This window comes from Macaca fascicularis, chromosome 13 (assembly GCF_037993035.2).
Source record: "Macaca fascicularis isolate 582-1 chromosome 13, T2T-MFA8v1.1".
Taxonomy (NCBI): domain Eukaryota; kingdom Metazoa; phylum Chordata; class Mammalia; order Primates; family Cercopithecidae; genus Macaca; species Macaca fascicularis.
The window spans coordinates 1662248-1675728 of NC_088387.1; the positions used below are offsets into that span (position 1 = coordinate 1662248).

General features: G+C 48.2%; 1 protein-coding gene across 1 annotated transcript in view; it reads left to right on the plus strand.

Annotated features, from left to right (window-relative positions):
* FER1L5 (fer-1 like family member 5) overlaps positions 1 to 13481 on the plus strand; it is a 66297-nt gene that overhangs the window by 14081 nt on the left and 38735 nt on the right. The window contains exons 10-17 of the mRNA XM_045368814.2: positions 4052 to 4082; positions 5038 to 5153; positions 5383 to 5506; positions 5927 to 5979; positions 7152 to 7220; positions 12645 to 12688; positions 12778 to 12860; positions 12935 to 13029. Coding sequence (XP_045224749.2) covers positions 4052 to 4082; positions 5038 to 5153; positions 5383 to 5506; positions 5927 to 5979; positions 7152 to 7220; positions 12645 to 12688; positions 12778 to 12860; positions 12935 to 13029 — 615 coding nt within the window. The remainder of the gene's footprint in view (positions 1 to 4051; positions 4083 to 5037; positions 5154 to 5382; positions 5507 to 5926; positions 5980 to 7151; positions 7221 to 12644; positions 12689 to 12777; positions 12861 to 12934; positions 13030 to 13481) is intronic.

A 13481-nucleotide genomic window follows, 5' to 3' on the forward strand; every position in this document is an offset into this window, starting at 1 on the left:
GCTGGGCATGGTGGCACATGCTTGTAATCCCAGCTACTCCTGAGGCCGAGGCAGGTGAATCATTTGAAACCAGGAGGTACAGGTTGCAGTGAGCCAAGATTTTGCCACTGCACTCCACTCTGAGCGACAGAGAGAGACTCTGTCTCATAAAAACAAAAACAAAAAACAAATCAGGATTCCAAACCAGATCCATTCATTGCAAGTGGTTAATATGCATTTTAGTTTCCTTTTACTCTGTTGGTCCTCTCTGTTCCCCCCCACTTCCTCTTCTTTTTTTAATTTGCAACTTTTTTTTTTTTTTTTTTTTTTTTTTTTTTTTTTTTTGAGACGGAGTCTCGCTCTGTCGCCCAGGCTGGAGTGCAGTGGCCGGATCTCAGCTCACTGCAAGCTCCGCCTCCCGGGTTCACGCCATTCTCCGGCCTCAGCCTCCAGAGTAGCTGGGACTACAGGTGCCCGCCACCTCACCCGGCTATTTTTTGTATTTCTTAGTAGAGACGGGGTTTCACCGTGTTAGCCAGGATGGTCTCGATCTCCTGACCTCGTGATCCACCCATCTCGGCCTCCCAAAGTGCTGGGATTACAGGCTTGAGCCACCGCGCCCGGCCGCAACTTATTTGTTAAAGAAACTGGGTAGTTGGACCTGTAGCATTTTCTCTGGTCTGGGTTTTGCTGATTTCATCTTCAGGGGATCATTTTGCATTCCCCCCACTCCGCTTCCCTATCTAGAGTTTAGATCAGTCTCAACCAATTAGTTGGCAAAGGGACTTTAATAGAAGGCACCAAATATCTGCTGGTCTCTCATTTTATGTTGTTAACAACTAATGATGATCACCGTCTGGATCTGTTGCTTCACGAGAAGTGACTGAGTTTTTATTCTGTTTTTTTATTTTTTAATTTTTATATATATATATATATATATATATAGAGAGAGAGAGAGAGAGAGAGAGAGAGAGAGGGCGGGCGAGAGAGAGACAGTATTGCTCTGTCACCCAGGCTTGAGTGCTGTGGTGCGATCTCGGCTCACTGCATCCTCTGCCTCCCGGGTTCAAGCGATTCTCCCGCCAAAGCCCCCCAGGATAGCTGGAACCACAGGCATGCGCCACCACGCCCGGCAAATTTTTGTATTTTTAGTAGAGATGGGGTTTCACCATGTTGACCAGGCTTGTCTCAAACTCCTGGCTTCAAGTGATCCACCCGCCTCTGCCTCCCAAAGCGCTGGGATTACAGGCATGAGCCACCGTGCCTTGCCCTGTTTTTTTTATATTATGGATTTATTGAAGTGTCATTGACATACAATGAATTGTACATATTTAAAATGTGCAATTTGATATATTAAAAATATGTGCACACCCAGGAAGAAAACATCATCACAATTAAGATAATGAATATACCCATCACATCTGTCACCTCCAAAAGTTGCCTAATGCGCCTTGGGAATCACTCCGTCTCATTCCCCATCCCACCCCCTTGCATTCCGAGACAATCACTGATCTGCTTTCTGTTACTATGCGAACGTTTCTTTCCTAGAGTTCACATTAATAGATAAGTATTTCCTTTAGTTCTTATCAATAGAATCATACATTCTCTACCCTTTTGTGCCTGCTTTCTTTCCCTCAGCATTGCTATTCTGAGATTCATCCATGTTGTTGCATTTGTCAGTAGTGCATTCCTTTTTACTGCTGAGTAATAGTCCAGCGTATGGATGTACCGCAGTTTAATTATCCATTCCCTTGTGAATGGACATTTAGATTGTTTCCAGTCTGAGGCTGCTATAATGAGGCTGTGTAAACATTTGTGTACAAATCTGAGTGTAGACATAAGCTTTAATTTCTCTTGGGAAAATATGTAGAAGCAGAATGACTAAATCATATGGTAGGTATATGTGGTACATGTTTAACTTTTTTTTTTTTTGGAGTTGGAGTCTTGCCCTATCACCCAGGCTGGAGTAATGGCTTGATCTCAGCTCACTGCAACCTCCCTCTCCTGGGTTCAAATGATTTTCCTGCCTCAGCCTTCCAAGTAGCTGGGATTACAGGCACCTGCCACTACGTGTGGCTAATTTTTGTATTTTTAGTAGAGACTGTTGACCAGGCTGGTCTCGAACTCCTGACCTTGTGATCCACCTGCCTTGGCCTCCCAAAGTGCTGGGATTACAGGCGTGAGCCACCGCACCCAGTCAACTTTTTTTTTTTTTTTTTGAGACAGAGTTTCACTCTGTCACCAAGGTTGGAGTGCAGCGGTGCAATCTCAGCTTACTGCAGCCTCCACCTCCCAGGTTCAAGCGATTCTCCTGCCTCAACCTCCCGAGTAGCTGGGATTACAGGTGCATGCCGCCATGCCTGGCTAATTTTTGTATTAGTCTGCCTTGGCCTCCCAAAGTGCTGGGATTACAGGTATGAGCCACTGCACCCAGAGGTGTGTGTTTAACTTTTGAAGGAAATTTTCTAAAAGTTTTTTTCCAAAATTCCAAATAGGTTGTGCCACTGTACATGCCCACCAGCAGTGTATTAGAGTTCCAGTTGCCCCACATTCTCCACAATACTTGATCTAGTCCATCTTTTCTATTTTAGCCATTCTAACGGTGTGTAGTAGTATTTCGTTGTGATTTTAATTTAAACCTTCCTGATGACTAATGATGTTGAACATCTTTTCATGTGCTCGTCATCTGTATATCTTCTTTGGTGAAGTGTCTGTTCAAACCTTTAGCTTGTTTTCCTTGGATTGTTTGTTTTCTAACTATTGATATATGATTTGCTAATATTTTCTTCCAGAGTATGACAGCCCATTCATTTTCTTTCTTTTTTTTTTTTTTTCGAGATAGAGTCTTGCTCTGTCACCCAGGCTGGAGTGCAGTGGCACAATCTCGGCTCACTGCAAGCTCTGCCTCCCAGGTTCACGCTATTCTCCTGCCTGAGCCTCCCCAGTAGCTGGGACTACAGGCGCCCGCCACCTCGCTCGGCTAATTTTGTTGTAGTTTTAGTAGAGACGGGGTTTCACCATATTAGCTGGGATGGTCTCGATCTCCTGACTTCGTGATCCACCCGCCTCGGCCTCCCAAAGTGCTGGGATTCCAGGAGTGAGCCACCGCACCCGGCCAACAGCCTGTTCATTTTCTTTTTTTTTTTTTTTTTTTTTTTTGAGATGGAGTCTCGCTCTGCCGCCCAGGCTGGAGAGCAGTGGCCAGATCTCAGTTCACTGCAAGCTCCGCCTCCCGGGTTCACGCCATTCTCCTGCCTCAGCCTCCCGAGTAGCTGAGACTACAGGCGCCCGCCACCTCGCCCGGCTAGTGTTTTTTTGTGTGTGTGTGTGTGTATTTTTTAGTAGAGATGGGGTTTCACCGTGTTAGCCAGGATGACTCGATCTCCTGACCTCGTGATCCGCCCATCTCGGCCTCCCAAAGTGCTGGGATTACAGGCTTGAGCCACCGTGCCCGGCCAGCCTATTCATTTTCTTAACGGTGTCTTTCAAAAGCAAAAATTTTCCTTTTAATGAAGTCCAATTTATCAAGCTTTTCTTTGATGGACTGTGCTGTGTTGCTGTATCTAAGAACACAGTATGGGTGGCCCTAATGTTCCGTAGCAGCTTGCCCCACATATGTCACCTTCCATCCCGAACCACATTCCTCAAACCTCTGTGTCAGAAACTGTCTCCAAGGGGAAAGAGAAAACCCGTAGTTTCTTTATCAACTCCTACCTCTTACCTTAACCATCCTCTTCCCCAGGAGCAGTGAGCCCTTCCCGGACCCAGGAGTAGGGTAGAGTCGGGCTGCGTTGGCCGAGGGGGTGGCACAGCGCAGTGTTGAGGACATTTTCCATGCAGGCTTTCTCACTGGCTGGTTGTAAGACTTTGGGCACCTCTCTCAAACTCAGTATCTTCCTCTGCAGAGTAGAGGTGATAATGGGCCTACCTCCCAGGCTGCTGTAAAGATGAAAGGAGTTAGGGCAGAGAACATACTGAAGCCCCAACAGCTAGTAGTTGGGTCAGGTTAGTTGATATTACAAATCTTGGCTGCAGGCCCTAACTAATTCTCACCCCACTCTTGTCTTTCCAGACAGATATTGGGTTTATCTACCATTCTCCGGGTAGGTAACACTTATGGCAAATATGTATGTCTTCTGAGAAAAATCAGGCCAGGGGTCAGAATACCTTAAAATCCCCATACGTCCAACACATGGGTGGAGGGAAGTATTAGAGGTTGTAAATGATTTTCTGTATTTGATAATATTTTACAGTACATTGTGGTATTTTATTTTACCTTATGTTTTAATTTAATTATATTTTTTGAGATGGAGTCTCGCTCTGTCACCCAGGCTGGAGTGCAGTGGCTCGATCTCGGCTCACTGCAACCTCTGCCTACTGGGTTCAAGCGATTCTCCTGCTTCAGCCTCCCAAGTAGCTGGGACTACAGGCATGCGCCACCATACCCAGCTAATTTTTTATTTTTAGTAGAGATGGGGTTTCACCACGTTGGCCAGGCTGATCTCGAACTCCTGACCTCAGGTGATCCACCCACTTCAGCCTCCCAAAGTGCTGGGATTACAGGCGTGAGCCACCGCGCCTGGCCTGTTTTACTTTATAATAGTAGCATCTTTCTCCGAAAAACTCAGGGCATCCCTTTCAGTCAAGTGCTGGCCTTTTATTACCATCCTTGGTTAGATTTCTATTTTTTGAGGCCAGTATTGGGAGATTAAAGTTCGAGTGGAAGTTCCCACCCTACCTGGCTATAACATACACACCAGGTTGAGGAAAATGGTTGCCTCTACAGTGCCTGGTTCCAGACCAGGCCACAGTAAGAACAGTAGGTTCCCAAGGCATAAACAGGGGTCCATGTTTCCTAGAGGCAACAGCTGGCAGCCTTGTGAGCACGCTATCATTGCTTCATGGTACACGTGACTCCCCTTTTCCTCTGCCACTGGGTAGAACACAGGATGCCTGAGACGTATTTCCACCTTCCCCTCCTCCTAAAACAAAGGCTGGTTTCAGGGGAGAGGGAAGGAGGCTGGAGGCAGATCTCCCATGGCCCCTCTGCCTCTCCAGGTCACACACTCCTAAGGAAATGGCTAGGCCTCTGCCAACCAAATAACCCCGGCAGTGGTGTGACAGGCTACCTGAAAGTCACCATCTGTGCCCTCGGTGTGGGAGACCAGGCCCTGGTGAGCTGCCCCTAATGCCCCAGGAACCTATCCTATCCTGGCTGCCTCCTGGGGGCACCCCTGAGCCTCACCCTGGGTGTTGACCATCAGATCTCTCCTTTGTCCGCTGAGCCACTGTGGGGTTGTCCCATCCCCCTGCACCAAGTGGGAGGTTGGGGAAGCAAAGTCTGGGGTCCTTACCTGTGACCTCCACATGACCTTGACTATATCAGCTCTCTGGTCCCTCCAGATAGATCAAAAGCAGCTGTATGGGGCCGATGACACCGATATTCAGATCTTCAAGTCAGCGGTAGTCCCGATCAACATGGCTTACTTACAGTTCTTCATCTACTGCGCAGAGGACCTTCACCTCAGTGAGAGTCCGGGTGCAGGGGAGGGAGCAGCCCTGAGGTTCCCTACACGGTGGTACCCTGGATCCTCATGGAATTTCCTCATTCCTTTTGATACTAAACTATGGTTTGGGGTAGGGGGACAGGGTGAGACTGGAATGTCCCGAGACTTGTCCTGTGGAAGTGCCATGGACACCCTTTCAAATGGGCCTCACACCCCCGGCCTATGACGGCCAGATGCAGACTCAAGGCTCCCTATGTCCCCCCACCCCATGCCATTGTGTGGAAGAAGAAGGGGCGCGGTGGTAACTGGAGACAGGTCTGTCCGGGGGGCACCCCTCTAAATTATAGGGGAGGGTTTTCAGTTGTTCTGTCTCCACTCTATTCCCTCCCCCTGAAAAAATATGCTGCTGGCTCAGATGTCTTTTAACTTGTTGTTCATAGAGAAACAGCAGTCAGTGAATCCTCAGTTGGAGGTGGAACTAATTGGGGAAAAGGTAAGTGTAGAAATGTTCTGAGACCTAGAGAGACTGGCACCTAGAGAAAGTAGTGTGGAGAGGAGGGTGGCCCGGTAGGCAAGACCACAGGAGTCATCTCCCAGTCACCCACTGAGAGAAGCATGCACCCCTGCACCTGGACCTCTGTGCAGGTGGAGGCCATGTCTTATTCTCTGCATGCCACATGCCCCCCCAAAACCAAATACATGTAGAAGAATGAGTGCATGAGTGAAACATGCCAATGAGTGAACAACATTGAAACTGTCACCATTCCTCAGTTTCTTCATGTGTAAACGAAGGTTCTGGGCGAGAGAGTTGCTGACATTCCGTGAACCTCTATGAATACAGAATAGCATTTTCCAAAGTGTGCTGTTGGGTGTCATGGGTGAAAAAGGGTCCTATGTTCAGATTCAGAGAATGCTAGGTTAAAGGTAAATAGATTTGTTTCCGTATTTGCCAAGCAGAATTTCTACCACATTCTATTTTTTGCAAGCAAGTCATTAAATCCAGCCCACACATAAGCAGAGAGAAAATAATGTCTATCTTTTGAAGGGAGGAGTACCAAAGAAATTGTGGACATATTTAAAACCACCATACTGAGTATGTCCCAGTGAGTGGTTGGGTACCTCCAAGGCTAGGTGAAATGTTCTCAGGTGGTAAGTGACACACAGTTTTCAAAAATTTTGATACTTCTGTGTTCATCTTGTGTACCTTAAAAGGTTTAATAAGGCCAAGTAACACTTGGTTTCACAGATACCACTGCTTAAAAATGAAGTCAACTGATGGTTTTGAAAGAGGCGTGCTGCTGCCATTAGCTGTGTTTTTACCCATTTTTCTTTTGGAATCTTAGAATTTATCTAGCAAAATCTATGTGTATACACTCATATAGTAAGGTTAGTAGCCCTACAGCTGTTTAAAAATGAGGCCTATTGAAAGCTGACTTAAGGAAAAATATGAGGAATCTGAATCTGGCAAACACTTCGGATAAGTACACAAAGGACTGGTGCTGTTGCTGCTGAGAAGTTGTGCAGGTGTCTTGAGAGCAGGGATGAGCCCGAGCACGTCTGTGTGCAGACAGTGGCCACCGGGGGCTGGACAGGAAGAGCTGGAAGGTGAGGCCAGTGGAGGGAGGAGGGGCAGGCTGGCACCAACACTGCTTTGGCACATTTCAGCTTAGGACGCACATGCAGACGCAAACCGACAACCCGATATGGAACCAGATCCTGACCTTCCGGATTCAGGTATGGCTCCTCCATCATGCCCACTCTTCTCCTACATCCCCTAACATAGAAGGGAAGTTTGGATGGTTGTGTGCGGGTGAAGACAAGAGGGTGGGGGCCAAGAAGCATGGCAAGGGGGACTCTGCCTGATAGGGAGCATGAGGAAGCCCAGGACATATTATGGAAAACTTTACCTTTTATAGCTTTACTGAGTTATCATTGACATACCTATGTCAATGGTATGTATGACTTGTAGATATTTAAAAGGTACAATTTGGCCGGGCACGGTGGCTTACACCTGTAATCCTAGCACTTTGGGAGGCTGAGGTGGGCAGCTCACTTGAACTCCAGAGTTTGAGACCAGCCTGGCCAACAGTGGTGAAACCCAACTCTACTAAAAAGATAAAAATTAGTCGGGCGTGGTGACATGCACCTGTAGTTCCAGCTACTCGGGAGGGTGACGCAGGAGAATTGCTAGAACCTGGGAGGTGGAAGTTGCAGTGAGCTGAGCTGAGGTGGTATCACCTACTTATCTGAGCAAACACCAGCTCAGTAAGTGATAACAGCCTGTTGCCCAAGCCGAGCCACTGCATTCCAGCCTGCGCAACGGGGAGAGTCAGTCTCAGAAAAATATAAAAGAAGAAAGAAAGAAGGAAGGAAGTAGAAAGAAAGAAAGAATGAGTAGCTGGGACTATAGGTGCCTACCACCAAGCCCGGCTAATTTTCATACTTCTAGAAGAAAGAAAGAGAGAGAGAGAGAGAGAGAGAGAGAGAGAGAGAGAGAGAGAGAGAGAGAGAGAAGGAAGGAAGGAAGGAAAAAGGGAAGGACAGGGAAGGGAAGGAAGGAAAAGAGAAAGAGAAAGAAAGAAAGGGAGGGAGGGAAGGAAGGAAGGAAGGAAGGAAGGAAATGTACAATTTGATACATTTTAAAATATGTACACATCCAGGAAACCCACCATTACAATCAACATGATGAATATATCTATAACCTCCAAAAGTTGCCTCATGCCCCTTGGGAATCCCTCCCTGTGATTCCCGTTCCACCCCCTCCCATCCCCAGGCAACCACCAATCTGCTTTCTGTTACTACGGATTAGCTTGCATTTCCTAGTGTTTCATAGAAATGGAATCGTTCAGTAAGTACGCTTATTTGTTTGACTTCTTTCACTCAGCATAATTATTCTGAAATTAATTCATGCTGTTGCTGTGTATCCGTGGTTCATTCTTTTTGTTGCTGAGTAATATTCTATTGTATGGATGTACCACAGTTTGCTTATCCCTTTCCTTGTTTATGGTCGTTTCCAGTTTGCAGCTGTTACAGTGAATCTGTAAACACTTGTGTGCAACCCTTAGCCTAGACATATGCTTTCATTTCTCTTAGGTAAATATGTAAATTCATAATCACTAGATTCAGAATGACTAGATTCTGGTAGCTATATTAAGCAATGAGTGGGTCATACAACTGAACTTTCCAGAGAACTTAAATGTGCCTTTCACCCACATATAAAAACAAAACAAATCCCTTTAAAGACCCATTTTAAATGATAATATACATTTTCTTATCTTCTCAGCAACTTGCCCTGAATATAATTAGAGCTTTTCATTGATGGCCTGGAGCCATTACAGGAACATAGTTATTATCCTGGGCTATCTGCAGTACTGAGCTACTTGTTCCTACACTAAATGGCTCCCAGACGCTTTCTTTGTGGGATTCTGTAGTCTGATTTTGATCACCTTTCAATCTGTCTCGTCACCTATCAGCTGTTGTGGATGACAGTTCTCTTGAAGGTGGAGCCTTACTGGCCTTTTGACTCTAAGTCAGGCTTCTAAGAGCTGTGTGTAAAATCAGAACACAGTTCTGAGAGAGAACTTGAGCTCTCTCATAAGTGCAGGCACATAGAAATTTGTGTGACACGGATTTGGCAACCCAGAGAGTGTTTTGCTTCCTCATATGTTGTGAAATACAAAATTAGCTAATGAGCTCTCCTTCTGCCTCCTGTGAACTCCCCTCCTTGATGCTTCTAGTAGTTACCCAGTCTGCCTTCTTGTGAGTCATCATTTTCAACCATTCCTCCTAATCCCTGCCTCCTTGGATGATTTTATAGACTCTGAAAGTAGGAAGACATTTCAGAGGAGGCCTGGTCCGTCCGCCATCCTTGCCAAGCTCCCTCCCACCTTTTGCGGCCTGTGGTGAGGGCACAGGGCTGGGATCCTCAGATGCTCTGTGGCTGTTCAGAGCCTTGGGAAATCCTCTTTTTTCATCTTCTGTGTTCATCTTTTTTTTTTTTTTTTTTTTTTTTCTGAGACAGAGTTTCACTGTTGTCACCCAGGCGGGAGTGCAATGGCTCGATCTCGGCTCATGCAATCTCCGCCTCCTGGGTTCAAGCTATGAGTAGCTGGGACTACAGGTGCCTACCACCAAGCCCAGCTAATTTTCATACTTTTAGTAGAGACGGGGTTTCACCATGTTGGCCAGGCTGGTCTCGAACACCTGACCTCAGGTGATCCGCCCGCCTTGGCCTCCCACAGTGCTGGGATTACAGGTGTGAGCCACGGTGCCCAGCCATTGTCATCTTCTTACAGGCTCAGAACCAATGGCACAGGCCAGGCCCTCCCTCATCCTTGAGAGAGGCCGAGGCCTGCCAACATTTGAAGACGTCCAAACACCCCCTGGAACCTCATCCATTTTCCCCAGAACACAGTCTCCAGGGTGGGGCCCTTTGGATACCGCCCTTTGGAAATGCAGCAGGCAGGTGTGAACCGCACTCTGAAGAGGCAGAACAGCCAACCACACAGATGGTAGCATCTGAGGCCAGGTGGTCAGAGAGGGAGCAGAGCCCGGGGCACTGCAGAAAACTGGCCTGTGCCAGTGGTCAGTCCGAGGGCCCCAGGGCAGAAGGGGAGGCCGCACACTAGATGAGGAACTGAGAAGCAGGAGGAGAATTATTAGCAGGATGGATGGAAAGGTGGTTCGGCCATAAATGTGAACTTGGAGGATTCTTAACTTTGGAAGACCTGGATGCCTTCTGGTGCCCACCTCTCCCCTTCCAATGTCCTCCCTTAGCCTGGAAATTTCCTCCTTTCTTACTAACTAGCTGCTCAAAAGCCCTTTCCTCTTCTCCTTGGCCCCTTAGCTGTCAGGACCCGGGGAGAATTGGATGAAGAAAATGGAAAGCTGGGAGGTTCCCAGCCGTACCCCAAGAACTGCTGTAAGGAGAAGAGGCCCCAGCGGAGAGGACTGAGGATTTGGGGTCACGCTCTGGCCTCAACCCCACAGCTCTATTTTACACATGGACACATGGATTTTTTTTCCTCTATTTTTTTTTCTTTTTTTCTTTCTTTTTTTTGAGACAGAGTCTCGCTCTGTTGCCCAGGCAGGACTACAGCGACACAATCTCAGGTCACTGCAACCTCCGCGTCCTGGGTTCAAGCAATTCTTGTGCCTCAGCCTCCCGAGTAGCTGGGACTACATGCACGAGCCACCATGCCCAGCTAATTTTTTGTGTTTTTGATAGAGATGGGGTCTCACTATGTTGCCCAGGCTGGTCTTGAACTCCTGGCCTCAAGCAATCCTCCTACTTCAGCCCCCAAAGTGCTGGGATGACAGGCGTGAACCACCGCATATGGCCTCTTTCCTTTCTTTCTTTTTAAAAATAATTAAGGAAACCATATTGTAGAGTGAAGATAGGACACAGAAGCTTGGGTTGGAATCCTGACTCCACCCCTTACTATGTGACCTTGAGCAAGTCCCTCTGCCTATCTAGGCCTCATTCCCCATCTCTTTATAGGGACAATCACGGCCCCCACAGGGTTACAGCAGAGTGGTTAGGGGCTCTGAGGCTTTGGCGACTGTATGTAGCATGAGAACTTCACGAGCTCAACCTCTCTGATCTCAGCTTTCCCATGTGAAAATGGGAATAATCATAGCACCTGGTTCAAGAGGTTTTTAGGGGAGCCCACTCAGCTGGTCTACAGAATTTGTTTAGCACAAGCCAGGGGCAACAGAAACCTCCTAAAGAGGCAGCTATTATTATTTATTCTTTTTTTTTTTTTTCTTTTGACAAGGAGTTTCGCTCTTGCCGCCCAGGCTGGAGTGCAATGGCGTGATCTCGGCTCACTGCAACCTCCGCCTCCTGGGTTCAAGCGATTCTTCTGCCTCAGCCTCCCGACTAGCTGAGATTACAGGCATGCATCACCATGCCCAGCTAATTTTGTATTTTTAGTAGAGATGGGATTTCTCCATGTTGACCAGGCTGGTCTCGAACTCCTGATCTCAGGTGATCTGCCCACCCTGGCCTCCCAAAGTGTTGGGATTACAGGCTTGCGCCACCGTGCCTGGCTTATTTATTCTTTGAGGAGACAGATATACCACTGTTTAAAAAGTTGATGGCTAGACATGATGAAGACATTCCGGGCCCACGGCCTCTCCATGAGATGGTTTGGTGAATGTGCATTCATACTGAAAGGGGCTGTGTGAGGACAGTAATATCTACCAGCCCACAGTCAGGGCAGACTCAGGGGTCGGAGGGCCTGAAGCTTATGCAATTAGGGGACCTTTTTTTTTTTCTTTTTTGAAACAAGGTCTCGTTCGGTCACCCAGGTTGGAGTACGGTGGCACAATCATGGTTCACTGTAGCCCCAACCTCATGGGCTCAAGCAATCCTCCCACCTCAGCCTCCTGAGTAGCTGGGACTCTAGGTGAGTGCCACCACACCCAGCTAATTTTTGTATTTTTTGTAGGGAGAGGATTTCATCATGTTGCCCAGGCTGCTCAAGTGATCCGCCCACTTCAGCCCCCTAAAGTGCTGGAATTACAGGTGTGAGCCACCATGCCTGGCCAGAGGGCCATTTTAAAAACATAAATACAAAACGATCATATGACAAGTTCCAGGCCCCTCCCAGGACCCTGCAAGGGGCCCATTCAAATGGGAGGCCCAGCTGGGCGAGGTGGCTCACACCTATAATCCCAACATTTTGAGAGCCTGACACAGGAGGATTGCTTTTGCCCAGGAGTTCGAGACCAGCTTGGGCAACATAGTAAGGCACCTGTCTCTACAAGAAAAAAAAAAAAAAGTTTTTAATTACCCAAGTTTGGCGGCAGGTGCCTGTAGTTCCAGCTACTCAGGAGGCTGAGGCGGGAGGATGCTTGAGCCTGAGAGGTGTAGGCTGCAGTGAGCTATGATCATGCCACTGCACTCCAGTCTGGGTGACAGAGGAGGACCCTGTCTCAAAACAAAACAAACCCCCAGAAAACAAATAAGAGGCCCTAAAGCCAAAGCTCCATCAGCCTGGTTGGAAATCCAGCTTTTCTATGATTAAGTGGCTCGCTGGTAACTGAGCCAGGAGTTGGTCCCAGACCCGCGAGTCCTTACCTGTTGTTAAAATCTCCACGAGGACCAGACCATCCGAATGTGTACCCACCACTCCTCTGTCCTTCCCCCGACAGCTACCCTGCCTCTCCAGCTACATCAAGTTCAGAGTCTTGGACTGGTGAGCAACCTGGTGGAGGGTGAAGCACACAGGGAAGGAGGAAATGAGAGCTGGGCCAGGGGCTCAGCGTGAGGAGTGTTTCTCTCCAGCCACAGGAAGGACTGCTCGGATGAGATTGGGACTGCCAGTCTGTCCCTCAACCAGATCTCGTCCACCGGAGAAGAGATCGAAGGCAAGCAAAGTCTCGAGCGCACGTCCCACACCCCTCGTCCTGCGCCCGACCCTTCTCACTCTCTCTCCTTCCAGGAGTGTACTCTGGCTTCCTGCCCTGCTTTGGCCCCAGCTTCCTGACTCTGCACGGGGGTAAAAAGGCCCCTTTCAGGATCCAGGAAGAAGGCGCTGTAAGCTTGTCACATCAGCTCTAGGGGACAGCGGAGGTAGAGCTGCCCCCAGTAAAGCACTAGGGCCTGGGACGTGCCCTGGTTTCTGTCCCTTGGGGTCTTGGAGAGGACGTGAAGCCTGTCCATGAGCAGCCACGTGCATGTGGGACAGGCGTGGGGGCACCAGAAAGAAGCAGGCGGAAGCTCTGGGCTTTCCCTGAAGAAGGGGCTTTGAGAGGAAACCATGGTAGGATTTTCAGCAGGCGGGAAGGGCGCGCAGGACAGAGGACACAGCACAGGCAAGTGTGAGGAAGCACGAGGTTATTCAGGAATGGCGGTAAATGCCAGAAACCCAACTCACACTGTCTTAAACCCAGGGAAAAACAAGACTCCTGTCTGCCCGGATCTACTGTGGATCCCAGTTTCTGACAGTGCAAAGAGGCCCTGGGAAGGAACGAGGCAGGGAAGGATGC